General features: G+C 34.2%; 1 protein-coding gene across 1 annotated transcript in view; it reads left to right on the forward strand.

The window, feature by feature from the left end:
- Window positions 1-21,284, forward strand: part of LOC122185056 (ERC protein 2-like) — a 170,061-nt gene that overhangs the window by 78,475 nt on the left and 70,302 nt on the right. Inside the window, exon 4 of the mRNA XM_042880534.1 lies at window positions 15,492-15,639. Within this exon, the coding sequence (XP_042736468.1) occupies window positions 15,492-15,639 (148 nt within the window). The remainder of the gene's footprint in view (window positions 1-15,491; window positions 15,640-21,284) is intronic.

Here is a 21,284-nt window from a genome sequence, read left to right on the forward strand (position 1 = left end):
GCTCTTGTAAAAATGCATAGGTTTGTATTATCACATGTACAGTAAGAAATAATTTGTTATTTGGTGTTTTCCTGTTTCTGTGTTTAAGTACAGACTCCGAGTAGTTCACCATCAAGCTTGCTAAAAATTGATCTATGAGGTGGTAAGTATTGGTTAAGGCTATTTCTTCTTTAGGTAGCTGACATACATTTGTTCTCTCCTGTCCTGTAGCAGCTAAGGTTTCACTGCTGGAATAAATTATTTTAGTGTTAGATCCATCTTTAGAAAATGAAAGCAACAGCCTTTTAGGCAGAAAATTTTATCAACACCTTTGACATATCACCAGTGAGGTGCTGTAATCATTTTTAGAAATCCTTTCTTTGCTGACTTGGAAAAAGTCATCGTTGCTGAAACTGTTCTGTCACTTGAGAAACTAAGGCCTCTCTCGACATGGGCTCAATAATGAATGCAAGCCTATGCTTTGGTCCTGTGAGGAATTTAAGCTGTTTCCTGAAAGGAGGTTGGGGCACAGTTGAGGTTTTGTCTGTCTCAAGTCTGAGGATTGTTCACTCTTAGGTGCAGTGTTGGATTCTGGGAACTGTTCTCAGCTGACACTGATGGGACTTCCATGTACTTGGTTGACTGTACTATGGCTACCTGATATTTAGTTACCATATAATGGCATAAACTTAATCATGAGGTACACAAAGCAAACTGCACAAAGGCACTCTGCCAGGTAGGTTCTATGTTTGTCCAATTTGTGTATCTTTGTATCAGCTGTCTGATACTGGAACTGGAGATGCTGGGGTACGTGGGGCAGAGATTCAGGCTAGCCAGGTTCCTGGCTTAGCAACAGCCTGGCTGGCACCACTGCAGGATGCAGAAGTGGTGGAATTACATGGAAGTGGCAGCAGTACACACTAAAAAGGGAGGCAGGCAGCAACAGCCCAGGGGTGTGAATAGGAGGAACATCAAGGTGAATCATGCAAAATGATTTACTTTTTAAGAGACATTACTTTTTAAGAGACTTTTAGCTGCAGAAAGGTTAACATACATTGCAATAGAATGTAAAGGCTTCAAAATATTACCGTTCATTTAGTATTACAGGCTGTCTGATACTGGAACTGGAGATGCTGGGGTACATGGGGCAGAGATTCAGGCTAGCCAGCTTCCTGGCTTAGCAACAGCCTGGCTGGCACCAGCCAGAATGTAAAGGCTTCAAAACATTACTCTTCATTTAGTATTACAGGCCTAACAAAAATTCACAGGCTAAAAGCATAGGATTTTGTTATTACTTGTAGTTATTCTACTTGTTTAAATAAAAATAGAAAGTGTCAATTAGCAGTTCCTCTTTTTGTTATAAAGTGCATGTATCTGATACACTGTATTAATTGTGGAGTAGAACAAATAATTTTCCCTTTAAAATACAAATGGTTGAGACAGTGACTTCTTAGAAAACATAAGAAATTAATTATTTATGAGATATTGCCAGCATATGTGAATTTAAATTCCCATACTCTACTACACTTTACTTCTTGCTTATGTAGTCAGCATTGATATGTTACGTTCCTTGTTTTTCAGCTCTCTTGCTTTAAGCTAGTCTGCTTCCTGTGATTGTGAACTGAATATGTCAGCCTTTATAAACATCATATGCACTCTGTTCCTTCCAAACAAATGTAGCTGTTAGTAATTGTTCATTACAAAGTAACTTCCACTAATGTTCAGAAGCATGGAAGTAATTTGAGGAGAAATATACTTTGTTCTTTTCTTCTTAAATAATACGAATCTCTGCCTTAAGGATAAGCTTAAGTCAACGTTAAGTATGGAATCATGAGCAGTATTTAATTTTAAACATGAACAGACCAGCCAAAACAATTATGTCTTTCCCAGGTTTTTACTGCTTGAATATGGTTTTTAATGTTTTCAATGTTGTAGTTTTTCTTATTTTTTAAAATCTTTATTTCTTCTTTAATGAGAACATACATTCCTATTGTTAAATTAAGGTAATTGGTGCAGTAATAGCCTATATAGATTTCTCTTTCTGGAGTAATGATGTCAGATAGCTTTTTAGCACCTGGCAGTGACCTGAAGTTTTGAATGTTTAATCTTTTATTCCAGAGAAGATAAATAACGTGTTCCGATTCTTTCAGCACTTCATTGTCAAGTTTTTGCTTTTTCTTTTCTTTTCTTTTTTTTTTAATTTGTGTAAATAACGCTCTAATCAGCTGGTATAGATCTATTACACTTGAAATAGTTCCTGGAATAATTCAAGTTTTTGTTGTTTTTAAGATTGTGCACTTTCTTTTGTCCTGAGTAATACTTTCAACATCATAACTACCTGCAGAGTTCATTTGTACTGATTAACCAGTACATTTGCACAACGTTAAAAAAGAATCCTAGAGCTATTTTTGTGTGCAGTCATCTAAACATTGATTTGGTTAGTTCTGGGTTCTTTGAACTGCTGATGCACTATTATCTCCTACTGCCTGTACAGAATCTCTGCTCATTGCAGAAATTAACAGCTTTTGTTTCATTTCTCACAGCGATAGTCCTTGCTTCTACCAGCACTCCTCTTTCTACTGCTGGTTCATCTTGTAATGGACTGTATTATCTGTATGAGTCACAAGGCCACCCAGATAGCAATTTAAGAGTATTTTCCATAGCAACTACTTGGGGTCTTTCTCTCATGATTCTTTCCAGATGTGCTGTTGATTCAGGTAATACTCAAAATCCTGCTTAGGAACATCTCATTTTACTGTTGTCTTGGAGTATAGAGCTCATCCAAGGTTATAATAAGTATATAATTTTGCACATAGTTGAAAAAAATCAGCTATGGATTTGCAGAGGACTCAGTAAGTCCTCTATTTCATTCTAAGCAAATTTTTGATGTTCAAATTGACTGACTATTATTTTCAAGAAGCTCCACTGATTTTTGTTGTACTTACTCTCCACACATTAAGTTTTGGAAGTTACAGTTTTTGTCCATGCTGTAGACAATTTGAAAACCTTTGCTAATTTAAATGTTCTGACGAACATACCCCTTGTCAAGTTATCACTAGGGATTGTGTGAATTTTTTATCTGAACTGACATTTTCCAGTTTTTAGTGTTGAAATGTAATCAGCAATGAATGTCAGCTTTGAAAAAGAAAACTGAAAATTGAAAATATTTGGATTCTGCGTGATGCTTTTACGTTGTGCTACCAAATCCTAATCCTTCTTTTTTGTTTTTCTTGACTTTTTAAGAGAGTTCTTAAAATGAAGTAAAACTATAAACATCTCTTTACCCAGTGTTCTGCAAAAGAGTTGCGTATTTTTCTAATATACAGACATTGAAATGCTGAAAAATATCATCTAGATATTATTTTGATGTTTTATGTTTCAAAGTATTATTAGTTTGTTGATGGCTTTTCAGATCACTTCTTTATTTCCTAAAGCACTACCTTAAAACAAACTTTGCACACTGAACTCATATTTTATTAAAAGTCTTCTGTATCCTCCTGGTTAGATGCAGAGTGAATTGGGTTATTTGGACCTGGCAAATCTTGCAGCTACAGTGAGGTAGGACAGAAGCAACTCCTATTGTTTTCTAGAATATAAAATCAGAAAGAATTAGGAGAAAAATGCTACATTCTTCAATATGGAGAAAATATGTGAAAATATACACAAAATCAGTATACACACTCCTGTTACTTCATTGTCACTTTGAAGAGTACAGACAACATGTATGTGTCTAATTGATGGGCAAAATGTGTGCCATTTGTATGGATCTTGAATCCCATGGTTGATGGAGACATGACTGAATCACTTCAGCCGGAAGTGTCTGACAGTCTAATGTCTTGTGACAAAGCTATAACTTGGAGATAATTTTGCCTTGAGTCAATTTTTTTACTTTGTCCCTTACAGCTCCTCAAGGATGAGCGAAAGGTAATTAAGTTTTGGGCTTGGGAGGTGGAGGGAACCTAGCTTTGAGATAATTAATAATAATAAAAACAACTAGAAATGTCTCATCATAAAATTATATTTTGCTCTCTACATAGTATCAGAAATCAAATATGACTAATTGTTCCTGCAAAAGTGCTTCTTTTTCAGCTAACTCAATGACTGAGTGTCAGCAAACTCTATTCCTACTGGTATCTGGAAGTATTTTTTTGTCCCTTGTTACTCTACCCTACCTGCTGTCTAATGCAACTTCTTCCATGCCTCACCTTACAGGCTTGGTTGCTTCTTCAGAAGAGCTCTAGTATCCCTCTGTCCAAGAAGATTCTCCTCAATCATGGATCTTTAACACAACTCCAAGAGTACCCAAATAGAATAGATACCTTCTGACATACATCTAGCTGACCTAGGGAGAGGTCTAAGGAAAGTCAAATAGTTAAACACAGAATTTGGTAAGAAAGGAGAAGCAGTTAGCCTGCCCAAGTAATATACTATGAATATATATACTATTAGTGACATATAGAGTATTTTACTCCTTTTACCGACTGTAATAATTTAAAAAAGTATAATGAAACAACTTCTTAGTAATTGAGTAGTTGTATGGATTAAATCACTTTATTATACACTTATGAAGTAAATTTGAACTAACTCGATCTTACCTCAAAAGAAGACTAATTTTTTTGCCCCAGTAGAATTCCTTCAGTTTGGAAGACTGTATAAAATATTATTTCGGAACATTATTTTGTCAGGCTAAGTTTTGTTATGGAACTGTCCTAAAATATTCAACTACAGCTGTTCTGTTGCATTGACTGTTATCGCTACTCAAACATCTGTCTTGCTGGGCAGTATACCTTCACTCTGATACTCTTCCATGAAATACCTTATGCATCTTGCATCTTCTCTGAGAAAGTCAGTATGTACTGTCTTCACTGAAAGTCAACAGAAATCAGCTTAGAGCTCCATAACTGTACATGTGCGTCCTTGGTCTGCAACAAATTTTGAAATAGTTAACCCACCAAAGAAGATCAATGAAAAAACTTCTTTATGCAAAGTTGAATCATATGATGGTCTTCACGCTCCTGGCAATGCTTATGAATTGCTCCATTAGCAAGGAAGTCGTGTAATTAAATAATGTCATGTGGTATCCTATCTCTGTCGTTCCCAATCTTTTAAGATACTAATTAGAGAAATATTTTTGTGCTATTGTCTAATTCTGTTCTTCCTTCAGCAATATGTTGGGCCTGTTCTAGGCTTCCGCTGTTACTGATATTTTTCTATTTTAAAGTTATTGTTCTCATATGCTATACTTTCAGCTTGCAATATTTTGTTTAAAAGGAATTTTTTTTTGTTTTCCACTGAAGTAATATCCTTGAGGCAGTTTGAATAAATATTTTCCTATGAAGGGTTTTTAGGCCTTTAGATTTCATACTCCTAAAGGAATGATGTCCTATTAGGTTTCAAATAAGTAATATAATATTTAATTATATTAGTTACCTCTTTCTAATTTTTGACTAAAAAGTGTTTACAACAATTATTAGTGATATTATTGAAATACTTGGTTTTCTGTTGCTTGATCAGAAATGCAAATCCAGTGGATTCCGTTATAACAAAGCATTCAGAAATATAGCAGTAAGTAATTTATGCCAGCATGTTAATAATAGTAATGATGATTCAGACTCCACAGATCTAAATTAAAATAATTAAAATATTAAACGTCAGCCTGATGGTGGAAGGATAGATTTCAATATTCTCAGGAATTTCTTACTCTAAGCCTAACGTATAAAATTGTATTCTGAGATACTTTTATGGCTACAGGAAATTATACAACACTGTTTAAATGATCTCTGACACAGTATTTTTTCATGTGAGCATTTAAACTAGTCTCTCAATTAGTTATCAAATACAAATTATGCACTGCCATAAGAATGCATTTTGTTAATCTTACATATTCAGTTTTCTTTCTTTTTTCTTTGAATTGCATTCCAATATTTCTATATGTTGTTTCAGAAGAAGATTAATTGCTCCTTCTATGATTTACTTTAAATTTTAAGTGCTTGACATTCAATTTTATGAGTTTTGTTATATATTCTTCTAAGGGAGGCATGTAACATGGAAATGAGAAGGAGGATCTTAAGTCACTTCAAAATCAGAGAAATCTTTTCCTACCGAGTTCCAATGGGAAGTAATGAACCAGAAGATTTTAGTGTCTTTAAATTTGCGGAAGAATTGTTTTGTTGAAAGAATGCTCCACTTGTTATCTAGCGTAACCAAAATTTAATTTCTGATAAATGTCTATTCAGAATATTTTCTCAATTCAAAATTAAGAACAGAATATGCTTAACTAAGGTGTTTTTTTCTCTCCACCTGAATTTAGCATCTTTGTGACTCAAATATTTTAAATTCTTTGCAATTATATTAAAGTAATAGTAGCTTTTAATAATATTTTCAAACCTTAAATATTTGCTAGTTCTAAAATGTTAACGGGCTCTATAATCTAGAGATCAAACCATTCATCCTGTGAAGTACTTTTATCTTTGTCTTCTATAAACACAAAAACCAGCGTTGAAGGATGAGAAGGCTGACAATGACAGATTACCTGTAGTTTTGTTTTCCTGTTTAACTTATGTGGACCCTGTGCAGCACTGTGTTCTTCTGTAACACAATCCCATGCATCCAGAATGCCATTGTTCTTGTTCTTTGTAATCCACACCTCTCCACTGTATTGCAATGTGGCATAAAACAAGCAGACTTATTTTAATTATATTTTGCTTATGTTCCTTTGGAGAATCATATTAACCCAAGTGAGTTTAAGAGACAATTCTATTAAAAAGCTGCAAAACCCAGAAATAATTGTCATCATTAAACATTTTCAGCTGTATTTTGAATTTGTTGAATTCTTTTTTCCCCTCTATATTTCTCACGCAGTCTGAAGTGTGCTGTTTCTCCTTACACGTGAGCAGCGCTTTCTGCTTGAATGAAATGATAATGCAGTGGTTTCATACGATCTATGAAACCAAAGTAATTGGTTTAACCAGTGTGTCTCTTTTCTGAGTGGGTGTTTTACTTATCTGTCATTTCCAAAGCATAGACTTCAGAAGTTCAATGTTATGGGGCTTGAAAAAGTTCAGAGAATTCAAATGGCAGTTGAGTGCCTGCCTCTTACTGGAAAATCAGTACTGAAAGATGGATACCAAGTTCCTTCTTTGCCTTTAAAGTCATTCTAAACATACACCTTTGCAGATGATTTTTTGTTTGCTTAATAGAAAAGGTATATACACACATTAGCAGTTAGTGATAAGCAGAAGAGAAAGAATTTTAAATTTTCAATCAGAAGACAAAGCTGTTACGATTACTGGGGGATGTAGTGATGGGAGTACTAATGGGAATAATGAAACATGGAGGAGGAAAACTAGAGAGAAAAAGGGGAAAATGAATAAGAATGTTGCATTTTCAGTAAATTTATTTGTGATTATTTGGAATCAAGTCTGTTATTTTCCTTATTTTCACTTGCTCTGAGATTTCGTATGAAGGAGAACTCCTTCATGCTTGTTCTTCTTGATTATTGCCCAATGAAGTTATGCAGCTAAGGGCTGCAAGGATTAGAGACAGAAACTGTCCAGTGTCTTACACCTCACAGATGCCTCCAAGAGAAGGAGATGATGAGATGGCAAATTCAAGGTTTGATAGTCAGATAATATGAAGAAAAGTGTTTGGTGGGTTGGACTGGGAAACTAGGAGTGTTAAGAGTAGAACCCATCTGTTTCTATCCCATAGTTAATGGAGCAGTCCTCTGCTGCTTGCTGTGATTGAGCTGTGGGGTATCTGTCCCCTCTACTTGCCACAAGGGTACTGGGACAATCTGAAGGACAGTTTCGTGGTAGTTTTCCTACTGGAAATATTTCAAAAGGATTTGTTCTTTGAAAAGAGCGCAAAAGCTGTTTATCCCAAAGAACTTAACTATGAATTATGCCTTTTCCAAAATGTATTTGGCCATGACATTTTATGATATGTTATGATATGATATGAGATATGATTTCAGGAAAATTACCTACGGTCTGTAGTGACTGAGTTTAAATGTTTCATACAATTCTGTTATTAAATATGTAGATTTTAAATGTCTTGCTTGTGGCCAGTATGTTTTGTTTCTAAAGAAAAAGCTTCAAAATACTAATAATGTTCTGAAGTTTATTTTCTAAGTTGCATCCACATCCATAATGGATTAACAGCATGTTTTAACAGACCATTTATTTGCTTTAGGAGTGACAGAGAGAAGCTGTTTCAAACAGGATCTCTCATCACTATCTATCTCTAGTCACCTCCTACTGAACCTAAGGTTGAATACTGGGGGTCATGAGGGAAAGAAAACAATAATTAAAGGGAAAAAGTTGATTGAGCTGTTTTTTTTCTACTTCAATATGATTAGCCTGTGAGAAGCTGCCTGAGTACTCTACTGTGTATCATTAGTTCAAACAATTCTGACTTGAGGTAACTTTAATGGTGACTTTTTCAGTTGCATCTCTGTATTTTTGAAGAACGATTTAAGTAGAAAAGGCAGTAAAAGTTCTTGTTAGAAGATCTTGTTCCTATAAATGCAGGAATTCAGTTAGATTACTATTGGACAGTTCCTAAGAACTACTCCACCTCCAAACAAGTTGTCATGAGTTCCTTTATTAAAGCTTAGAATATTATTCTTAGACTAACAGAGGTGGGGAGTAAAGTAGGAGTGTTTACAGAATTCACTTCTAAATTGACTGTGATAAGTGGCAATGCAATGTATTATGATTAGAGGTTTCTGGGAGACCCTTTAAGAAGGTTAACTGCAAGGCAGCTCTCAAAAGAAAGCATTTATCTTAGTGACCATCCTTCAGTGTTTTATACTACTGAGAATTTTTTTGTGGGTGGCTAGAACCATTTTTTTGTGTTTTATTGGCTATATCTTGAATACCTCCTACAAGCTGAATGGCAGTTTAGGGTTATTAAATCTGTTCTTAGTACATTCTTTTATCCATAGTTAATCTTGACTAAATATATGCTAGTGAACAACCTTATTTTTTTTCTCAATTGTTGCCCATATTTGTTAAAGAAATTGTTCCATTTGACATTTGTTTAGGCTGCACTTTGATAAAATACTGTATACAATATACTTTTTCAGTTTGGCGCTCAACGGAGTCTTTCATGGATTTATTTCTTCTTACATTATCTTATCTTCCCTTATAGCATGCTGAGGCTTCCTTTTCATATTTTTTTCACTCCTAGACAGATGCTTTCACAACTGCATACTCTGTATTGCTAGAGATCTATGAGATTGCAGTTTTCAGGTGTTTGGTTACATTTATAATTGAGCTGCTTTGTTATCATCTGCTTCCTTCAGCTCTGTATATGTTAATTCAAATTAAACTTTCACATGCCTAGCAGTCACTTTACAAAATGTTTTATATGGTTTGTTTTTATTTTATTGAAAAGTTTTGTCTTGTATCAGATAAACAGGTGGTAAATCCTCCAAGAAAAGGCAGTTTTGTACGCTTTCACTGAGGAATGGCATGAGGATGCAGTATGAAGTTATTTTTATTTGTAACTGGTATTTTTCACAAAAACTTGATCATTTTGAAGTTTTGTAGTGTTCTTAAAATGGATGTAGAAATTTAAATGTAAAAGGTCTGTCTTTCTAGTCATAGGAAAGCTTGCAGGTACATGGTGTAAGCAGATAAAACATGGACATTAACTAAAAGGAATAGTGTCTTAAATGAGGCACAGCATAAATCCACTTAAACCATTGAACTGTTGAATAATCAGGTTACTGGTAAGATAATGTTCTGGGGCAAGATCAACAATACCTGAATTGTTTCTAACAAACTTTTGCTCACACTTCCCCATCAGTTTCTTCCATTGCTTAATAGTATTAATAGTTACCTGTCATTGTCATTAGATGTTGGCTCTCATTCTACATGGTGTGGACATGGAAAAAATGTTCTATTTCACCCTGACGTAGCATTTTGTGTTCTCTTTATCGTGTTATAGCTCATAGACAATTTATTTTATTTCTGTCAATGTTTTCTTGTCAATTGTTTCTGAGTGTTTTTGTTGCTGTTCCCTGAACAGTCTTCACCTTTTTCTTGAATGTTATCCAGATTCAATATTTCAGCTGAGATTCTCCTAAAGTCACACAGATCAAAAGACTCACTTCTGTCTTGCAGTCTGTTTCTGTTTATACTTTCCAGTATGATGTTTGCCTTTTTCACAACAGATCATTAATAAGGAGTTACTCCTTAGTTTTACATACTGCTTCTTTGTTTTGTCATGACCTTTTAATTCTTGTCTTCTTGGCACTTCAAGGTCCTCCCAGTCTCAAATCTCTGTGAAATTCAAAAGGAAAATTTTCTAGTCCATCATCCATGTAGTTAATGAAAAAAATAGAGTGGGATTTCAGATAGTATGGGCTGTATTCCTGCTTGCTTGAGCTATTGGCTATTTCCTCTTCACTTTTATGTTTTAGTACAAAGCGGCATGACATATATTAATATATTTGTGCAACTTTCTTGGTACTTCTCACTGGAATCTTTAGTACATAAAGCCCAGGTCTCACTGCTGCAAATGTGACCATCAAGAGACTGCTATATTCACATTTTGTGAAGAAGACTAACTTGTGTTTGCTGTGAAGTAGAATACAATCTGGCTTTGCCAGCTGAGAAGTTTCATTCCTAGAGTTCAGCTTTTCTAAGGAAGAACCGCCTCTTTCTTTCCTGTTGTGAACACCCATTTATAGTGGAGCATATTTAGATGAGGAATACTGGTAACTGTTTTATGTAAGTCAAAAGAAAATGTAAGGATTACTTATCAGTGTGGAGCAAATGCTGTTTGATTTAACATGTATTTTATAAAACTGAGAGTTTACCTAATTTTACCATGTTCAATTGGAGTGATTTTTCTTGGTATTAGAAGTACTACCCTGGTATTTGTATAACAGATTAGTTTGCCAGAAGGGAGATGAAAAACTGTGAATAGCAAAAAGGATTACTCTTTATAAATATTACTGTTAAAGAATGTCATTTAATTCTGTGCTTTAATAAATTATTCTAAAATGTATTTTATTACCATAATTTATTAAACAATAAGGAGACATTTTGGCTGGAAATACTGATAACATCTCTATAGTACCATATTGGGATAGTCATTTTATTTTTCTGACACTCTAGATAATTAGGAATTATAAATTATGCTTACACTCTTAAACATGCTAGCTGGAGAGTGTAAGAGACTGTGTGTTGTTTTTGGTGCCAGTTCAGCTCCTGATTTTCAAAACTCCTGGCACAGAAATGAATGCTGATTTTCAATTTCTAGAAGTAAAATGGATGTGTATGACTCACCTGAGAGATTTAGGTGAAGACCTTGCCACCTGCTTGCATGTCTGAGTGAAACTTACTTCATGATTGTTATTGAGAATGTTGTTTTTACCTGCTGTTTTGCTGGCATCTTAGCCTTGCTCCTAGAGGTCAGGTAATCACGTTTCTTGCAAAAACAGTAATATTGATTTTTAGCAGAATCACTGGGTAGCTAAAGTAAATTTCTTCTGTTCCTCAGATTTGATTTTTCCGTAGGGAATTTCAAGGATAAGAATAGGTAGCTTTCACAGGCATGGATAGACCTGTGTGTGGTATCTAATAAAAGATATATGACAACGTAGAGCTTCAGGTCTGTCCACACAGGCTACTGCATAAATTCTTGCGCCTCTTGATTTACTTTGTCCATTCCAGTGAGGCACTGTATTTTTTCAACCTATATCTTCCTTAGAGGAACTATAACTTTGGCGGTATTCTAGGCCATACACAAGTAAAAGAGGCTGCCTCGGTTTTTTTAGATGCTCTGTCAGAACCTGTACCTCTATTTTGCATGTTAATAATGCAAAGCATTGGGTTTTCCTTCTGTATTAAAGTTAATTACTGAGGTTGTAGACAACCTTGTAGCCTATATATTGGTAGAGCATAACATTTCAGTACTACTTTGCTGAACTCTTGTTAACCCAGATGCCTGGTAAAATGCCTCTGGTTTATATATTTGAGATTATTACTGTTCAAATTATCCATGTTTATAAACACAGATAATGTGCCAACATGCTCCAGGAGAATGTCTGTGCAGGCAGGTGCAGATAGATGCAAGCTCCCTCTGCCTGTGATCTGAACATACTGTATGTGAGCCAGTCTGGAAACTACTAGCCTGCTATGTGGCACTATGCCCAAGCTAAAATGCTGTGTGTCTTAGGTAAATGAGGCTTTACAGCTTCTGAACTGAAGCTGACTTGCATTCAGGAGGCTTCAAAATCATAGACTGTGTGTTTGCATTCACCTGCCCATCTATATGGATGTATTCATCATTCCATATTGCAGTTGAAGGACTTCATTACAAATCCCCATCCTTGTGTTCTTATACAGTTTTCACTAAACATTTTTAGATTTAAGACCTCGTAACTTCACTTACATTTGTTATAAAGATTAAAAAACAAAATGACCAATAGCATGAAATATTGGTTGCTGATTCAACTGTATGTGCTGGGGGTTGGATTCTGGTCTTTGGCTGTCTTGGTAGTGCATTACAGTAGAGCCATATGGCAGCAGATATTTCACGTGATTGTAAACCATCATTTTCTGGAAGTGTTTAGTATTTATTGGAATTGTTTGTTGTGACTATGCAATACTTTACCAATAGCTGTGTACTGAAGGAATTGTTGTGTCAACCACATGGCAGTTGAGTAAAAAAAAATTGTTAGGTTTCAATAAAATACTGTCTTACAAAAATATTATAATATCTTCAGATTGGCTTTCATAACCCCTCTGTACCTTCAGCTGAAAAAGAGGACATTTATAGTTTCCAAAATCTTGTGTCCTTGAGGGTTGCAGAATTTTCAAAGTGAATTGCCTGCTCTTCTCCCCCATGAGAGTTTTCCCCCCCGTCTGCTACTTTAAAATGGGACTGGTGTTTCAGAAGGCTTTGCATAGTGTTGCACAGATACACTGTCATGACTACAAGGACCATATGGCTATTTTGACTGTCAATACAAAAAAGATGGAATCCTATTATCAAATATTGAAATGGTACCTGATGTCGGTATTCCTCACTGTCTTTCTCACTGTCAGATTTTTGTTTTCAAAGTCAGTTTTTAAGTACTATAAACTTGGAAGAGGTGAAAATTCAGTACGCTTCCATTTAAATTCAAGCTTTTTTAGAAATTTTATTCTGTGTATGACTTTTGACAGCTGGACTAAAATTTGTGTTAGAGAATCAAATAACATTATATATCCCTAGAAACCATTTTGGTGGGAAGAATTTAGCATGAAATATGCCTATGAGAATTAATGCATGGAATTAACCTAAGCATAAATGAAAAACATTGAATTTCTGAGTTGTTTACTTATTTGCATCCTGAATGAGTTTGATTTGTGATGGTGATGTCAGTATACATCTTCAGATATTAATCAGGTGTATCTTAAAACTGTTAATTATAACTAATTATAATTAATTTGGAATAAACCAATTTATATTTTGCTATTTAGCAGAGGGTGCCTACTTTACAGCAATGATTACCATGAATGAAAGATTAGGACCATATCCTGCTTATTTTAATTTCAGACGGAGAAAATCTTTGTTTTATGTACCCTGAAAACAAAGAGAACAAACCTAAAAGCTGAGTCATTGTTATTCATGATTTTAATAAACACTGCTGTCAGATAAAAGTAGAAGAACTAACCTAACCTTATTTAATTTAGAAGAGTATTTTATGCAATAAAGCAATCTGCTGTTTCTTTGGCTTTAAAGTCACAGCATTCCTGTTGCCAACCCTTTCTGTCAGAAATGTTCAGTTATCACCCCCAGCACTCCCAAAAGAACCTGCTTGGGGAGGCTGGGCACATTTCTAAAACAGAAAAACAGAGACTTGTATATAAAAGAGCAGAAAGAAAAAAAGTTGAATTTGTGTTACATTTTTCTTTCCATTTAAGACAGATACTAAGAAGAGGCTGTATTTAGATTTTCTATGTTGCATATATTCCCTACTTTCTGCAGTCTGAGAAAAATGATTTAATAGAGTAGTGGATCTGCTTTCTTTTATTTCAGTGCATTAAGAAGTTAAGATTTTAATGAAAGCTTTATTGAATTGACAAGTTATTTGAGCACAAAACATGAAAAATGTTGACAGTCTGGTATGAATTACTGTACAGCATCCTTTATGCATTATTTTGAGATCTATAGAAAGTAAAATACCTACATCTAACCCTACAGATACGTGACTCCTTAATGTATTTTTTTTCTTAATATCTGCTATTCAAAATGAGATCTTTTTATTTAAATTAAGACTGCTGAAGACTTATGGCATCCTCTTTTAAACATCCTTTAACCATGATTAGAGTAAAGAAGACAGAATAATAAATGACACTATTTAAGAGTATGAATAAAATGCAACTGTTTATCTAGAATTGATCCACATCTCCTAACTTTGAAAGTAAAATAAATGCATTGTTTTCCTTTGACTCCATCAGAAATATTGTCCTTTAAATATTTACATTAATACATTAGGAATTTTGAAATAAAAGTGAAATAGCTTTCTTGACATTGTTACTGGCAAGCAGAACGATTGCAAGAATTCCAAACTTTTAGCTCACCTTGGATATATGAAGTTCATGAGCCATATTCTTACATTTATTAGCAGTTGGAACCTAAGGTTAATTTATGGCTCATTTAACCATGTTTATTTTGTAATGATTGATCTTATGTAGTTCTCAAAAAAGGCATAGGCCATAACATATTCCAAAACTTATCAAGTATTATGTTCTCTTTCTTAGCTGATAAGTCATAGTCTGTCATCGAATGCACTGCAGAAAGTGAATATTTCATTTATTTAAGAAAACAAGGGACAGATTATGATATTACCAACATGAGCATTTCAGAGCATAAGAAATAATAAGATCTGTGCTTCCAAATGATGTTGTAGAACTTACTTTTCTCATGTGTCTTCACAAGCTACAGTGTGACCTTCCTGGCTTCTATGTAATTCTGTATGTCTCTGAGTGCTGTAATAGTAATAAATTCATAGGAAAACATCTGTGAAAATGTGTGGAAGATGTTCAGAGATTTTTCTACTGAGGCTTACAGGCTCCCAAATAAACAAGACAACTTAAATTTTGTATCACTTTGCTATTATGATTCAATCGTTCCAATTGGAATAGTTCACAACAGATTTATCTAGAATATTATCGAATTCAGGTAAGTAAATTTAAAACAAAGCAAATCCCGAAGATTTTTTTAGATCAAAGCAATTGAAATAATTATTATTAGATGTCATGTCAGAATAAATAGAAACCCACTGAGATAAATGTGTTAAGAAGTATTTAAATTATGAAAAAATGAATAAAGATAATTTATTTTTGCTGATAATTTATTTTATTATTTGATTGTACTTAACATTATTAATTCTACAAGGAGTTTTCAGAAATTATTTGACTATTTTCTTGTGGTTAAAAGGAGCATTTCATGTAGCATTTTTATTCTGTTTTATGGAGAATGTAACAATTGTTATTTTATTTTATCAGACAGGAAGCATTGCTTGCTGCAATTAGTGAAAAGGATGCAAACATTGCCTTGCTTGAACTGTCAGCTTCAAAGAAAAAGAAGACACAAGAGGAAGTAATGGCTCTTAAAAGAGAGAAGGACAGATTAGTACATCAGTTAAAGCAGCAGGTGGGGAGAAATTCATTTTCATACTTTTATGACAACAGAGAAGTGCCATTATTTTCATTTGTACTGTTTTCTTCTGACACTGTATTGAAAGTTCTCAAACCAGGTCTGATATGTGACAGCAATTGTGATAAGTAGGAGATGTGAAATGTGAATGTTTCTGTGTTGCTCAAGATCTATCCCCTCTGTTGACACATTCTAACCTTTTTGCTGTTTCGTTTTTTCTTATCTGTTGTTGAATTATTGTTATGTGTTTATTTTTCAGAAGGCGCCAGGCTTTCTGCAAGGTTATCTGGAAATCATGATTATTCTTAAAATGCTCAAATGAGGTTTTTTGTTTGTTTGTTTGTTTGTTTGTTTAAACCATTAAGATATTATTGAGATACACTCAAAACTTTCAGAACTTTGTTCTGCCAGAGTATGGCAACAGCAGAAAAGGATTGCCAGAGAGACATTGTGTGTGTGATAACTTCAGCTAGAACTGCAATCAAATACTTCAAATACCTCCATTATTTATAGTGATAAAGATCTTCACTAATGCTATTTAACTAGATTAAATTAATGCCAAAATAATCTCTTTTATCTCAGACACTGAAAAAAAAAAAAAAAAAAGGAAAGAGACACTAGGAATAGGAATGTAGTTTAACTGGGTCACCACTTTATTACACTTCAGAATTATCTGATAGTAGGAGTTGTAGAGATCATTCATGCTTCCTTAATCCCTTTAGAGAGAAGCACTGTTAAGCCCCACAGGTTTCACATGTGCATCCAAGAGCAAGGCTTTTAAGTGCTACTTGTCCTTGTTATGATTGTTCTGTGGGAAAAAATGACAGATTTCATATTGCATGATATCTCCACTGTACTTCTCAGTTTCTCTGAGAGATGCCATTTCCTAATCTGTTTCTGAAGCACTTTTATCAAAGAGCTAGAACCTCAGTGAATGACCAACTGCAGCACTTCTTCTGTTCTGATTTTCTGGCCTTTTAGCAGTTCAAGCAGAGTGTAAATGATAAGGATTTTGATGTAATTTGTAACTCTTCTCACTGAAAAATGAAAAGCATAATCTTAAAAATGAAGTATGTTGCCTCCGTAGGAGAATGAGAATATGTGTTATTTACTTTAAATATGAAACTACAGGCATACACACATGAAAGACCAAAATATTATTGTGCTGATAAATTGAGCAGGCTTGTCATAGGTTGTGGCTGCATGAGTTGAAGAATGATTTGTCATTTCTAGGCTGAAAGAAATGCATTGATTGTGACTTCTTTTTACAGGTTTCATCAGAATACGTTTTGATAACCTCAGAAACTTTTTTGTATTGCAGTTGTCCACCTAAATTGCTGCTAGTGATACTGATCTCTGTGATGCAAACAACTTTGCATAAAATGTGCACATTTAATTGCAATGATTTAAGTACAATTTAGCAGCTGCAATCTTTCAGTAAAGCATCTATTGCTTAGTGTTTTAAATATATAGAAGTATAGTATGCATCCCCAGCAAAACAGAGTCGCTGGAATTGTTTTGATTCATATACCAAGTGCTGTATTTGGAGAGCCACAGAACTTTTTGGTAGGTTTAAAAGATCTCTCAGTAATACAGTATTAAACAAGATCACCACATGGGCTTGGCTGAGTGATTACACAGTGTTTATAATCACCCTGGCCAAGATTCCTTTGGAGAATATTGAGACAGCTATTTTTAGAGAAATGTGTATAGTGATGCAATCCCTCATGAAACAATTAGCTTAAAGCCCATTTTTAGAACATCTCAAGAGATTTTTGTAGGAGCATAATGCACTGCTGTGTTATTGATTCATTCTGAACTTGGATACTGTAAGGAAATTTCCCAGTTGCCTCTTTTCACTTTTGGGATATAGAGCCAAAAATGTAAGTGGAGTTTGCCAAAATGCAAGGTCTTCTAACTCCTTGAAAGCATTTTATTTTTCTTCCCAAAACATGAAACTAGAAACCAGTCCAGCATTTGCAGGACTGCAGGTGTACAGAATACTCTGGCCAGAGGCAAAGTTGGTGTTTGGCAGAGTTCTCCAGTCTATTAGTTCATGACTATATTTCATCACATGAACATATTGCTAATGAAACAAAAACGGTGAGAAACAAACAAGGAATTTAAAAAATCTGTATAACCACAGTTTCTCAACAAATTCCTTCTGTATGCAATGCATCGGAGTATTTCTGACTAATTAACTTAAAAATATTTCAAAGAAAGCTTTCAAGAGCAAAGGAGGGAAATGGAATTGAAGCCAGCATGTTGTATTACGTATATTGTTCTGGTTAAGAACATACATATATTGTTCTGGTTAAGAACATTAGGAATAGAGCTAATGTGATATTGTGGTAGTGACATCAAGCACTTAGGAAATTGCAAGTTATATTTTCCCTTTTAGATAAATTGGTTCATATTCCTACATACCATCACTGTATTAGAATTTTTATTTTATCTATTTTTATTGTGTACCACTAGAAGAAATGTAGTGATTTCAGTGTAGGCTAGATTTTTGTATAAGATACAAACTTAGAAAGGGGAGAGCTGGATTTGCCCAGGGAGGCTGTGGAGTTCCCTTCTCTCGACATATCCAAGAACTTGTGCCTGGATGTTTTCCTGTGCAACCTGCTGTAGAGAACCTGCTTTAGCAGGGCGTTAGATTAGATGATCCCTGGAGGTCCCTTCCAACCCCTATGACTCTGTGATTCTGTAGAATTGCAAAAATTACAATGAAATGAACTTTTCTGACATTTAGGTATCAGTATTACAAACCATGTAATTGCAGTTTCAAAAGTTCAGCTTTGATACTAAAGTTTCTTTGATACTAAAGTTTGTTACTAAAGTTTCTAAAGTTCTGGTGCTTAAAAATTATGGGGAAGTGTCTTTACAATCGTTTCCTGTTTTAATACACAAATAAATGAAAAAAAGCCTGAAGTAAAAACAAAACAAGCAACAAGCCACCAAGAACTCTATCTTCTCGTGCTGTTTGTCTGCTTTTAGTGGGACCTGGCCTGAGATGTCCTCAGGCAGCTGCTGTTGCAGAGCTTTAATTATGCTTTTTAACCCACTTCTTTGTGTCTGCGTTCTTACATACTTCTGTGTAATTACTAGGTTTAGTAGTAGAACTCAGACAAATACTTTTAGCATGACTTTAGCCTATACATTACTTCGTATGCTGTATTATTACAAGATATTTCCTGTGCTTCAAGCCATACTTTTAATTCACAGAACTTAAAAAGGCTTCAAATACATTAACTCTAAATGCAGGGACCACAACAGAGAAGGCAGAGGGACCGTGTTCAAATCAGCACAACTTCAATCACAAGTGCAAGGAAAGTAGAAATTTACTCTTAGTACTCCAGATAAATGTCTGCTTGGCACTTGAAACTGCTGCCTCTTCTCATGCTGCCAAGCATCTGATATCCCAGCTGGTGTTTGTGAGAAGGCTATTATCCTTCAGCTCATGAAAAGAGAGGCTTACTATGAGCCCTGACTTCTTACAGCATAAGTCACTTAAATCCTGTAATCTTGCAAAGCATCAGGTCTAATGGCTGTTAATATCATTTAAATAGTACTGTAATTAATAATAAATTTGAAATATATGTGGAGCTTTTATGCTCACAGTAAACACTAAATTATCAGATCCAGGCTTTGTCAAGATATATATTGAAAACTGCTTTACATCTATTATTTTTTCTTAATTGTAAACAGAGAGTTCGCATCTTAGTTACTTCTAGGCAGATAAATAGATGGGATTTTTAGCTTTTTGTCTTTTCATGACTATTCATTTCTTTTATGCTACTCAGGCTTCATTTAGTCTAATACTTTATCTAGTATCCTTTATGTATCACATTACTTTACTTCACAGTGTGATACCATCAGAAAAATAATTAAAATTGTTAATCTTCCAACCTTCCCTGGCATCGCTTTTTGTAAAACCTAATTTTTTTTTAGAGTTGGTTTTTTTATTTTTTTTTAACCTTTTCTCCAGTTCCCAGTATTTTTTTTTTTCTTTATTTCAGATACAGTATATTTTTAAATTTCTCTGATAACATTGCTGCACAAGAGTCAGAGCATCTAATTTGGCCAGCTTTTGTTGTTGTGTTTCATCTGGCAGGAAGGCTGGATTTCCTGAAAGCTTGGAAAATTTTTTTTGTACTGTGAAATTAGAGAGTGCAGACAAGGTCTGAAGAACAAGTGTTCTGGCTACACATACTTCACAGATGATGAGAACTGTAAGATTTTCACATTAAACATCACACGACTTAGATTTAATACATAACTAGATGTAGATAGAAGAAAGTTTAAAAAAACAAGAAGTGCTTTCCTACCATAAGAACATTAGTGTGTTCCTAACTTCATATGCAACAGTCATATCATGAATGAGGACAAAAAAAATAGAAAAAATCTTAAGAAGTGGCCACATTTTTCTCCAGTAAACCATAACACGCACTTTTAACCTGCATGCATCCTGTCTCTAATGCTTTCCACAAGTCACACAATATAACAGGAAAATAAATACCATTTGAAATTTTAAGAGGGAAAAAAATTAAGAGGAGAAGAAAATAGCAAAATACAAAGTAGAAAATAGAGAAAAAAAAAAAAAAAAAAAAAAAAAAGGACAAATATAATTAAGAATAAGGGTGTAAGGATATTACAGAGATGTTATAAAAGACAATGCCTAATTAAAACTCTCCGTAAAGCATAGCTCCACCCCATAGTGATGCATTCTAATACCAGTACGGTTATGATTATGGTAGTTTTCTAGCATCTGGAATTCTGAGTTACAACACTGTAATGTTCTTCATTATCCTTTTGTTGCTGATGTGTGCTTGCAAACATATTCTTTGTAACTTACATTTTTTCTGTTGGCATTTTCTTAGTGTATAAGAACTCACGGCATAAGCAAAAAAAGAAAACCAAAAACAATCTTGAATTTAATACTATCAGATATTTGTAACAATTGAAGACAATTGAAGAAGTATAACTTATTTTATGTATAATTAACATTATGTTGCTAGCATTGTGATGTTAGAAATGTTCTGAAATTAGTGTAATGTAGCAACAAGCCCTGGAATATTCATATAAATGGAAGTCCACTTCTTACATGGGGCTCTATATTGGCAAAATGTCCCTGAAAGCAATAGCCAATTAGCAGATCTTTTAATTTGTGGAACACATAAGTCCTCTGTAGGAAACATAGTGGGCAGATTTGCAGTTTAACTTACTATGAAATCTCATAAGCAGGAAATTGTTATTTTTGATCTTTGAAAAACGCTTGATGAGACTGAAGAGATGACTTAAGTGGAAACTTTCTGAAGAGTACAGTAATAGTAATTAAAAAAAAAGTTGACTTAATCGGGCTGTAGAAATACAGGCTTTAAATGGCATCAAATTTTAATTTTCGTTGTAATTCCTGACGGTTTAATTGTTCTTCAGTGTAGACAGTGTAACTTGATTGTTTTCAGAAGTTCTAATGATGATTACTTAGAAACTCAGCAGTTGTTTCTGAAAATCCCTCTGTAGCTTCTTTTCAACAATACTTCCTCTATTACACAACTGTATCAGTCCAAATTTGGAATATTTTTGATTATTTTAATGAAGAATGTGCAAAAATACTATTCTGTCATAAAAAATAATTT

The sequence above is a fragment of the Lagopus leucura genome, unplaced genomic scaffold (assembly GCF_019238085.1).
Source record: "Lagopus leucura isolate 7727_CA_CO unplaced genomic scaffold, USGS_WTPT01 Super-Scaffold_100026, whole genome shotgun sequence".
Taxonomy (NCBI): domain Eukaryota; kingdom Metazoa; phylum Chordata; class Aves; order Galliformes; family Phasianidae; genus Lagopus; species Lagopus leucura.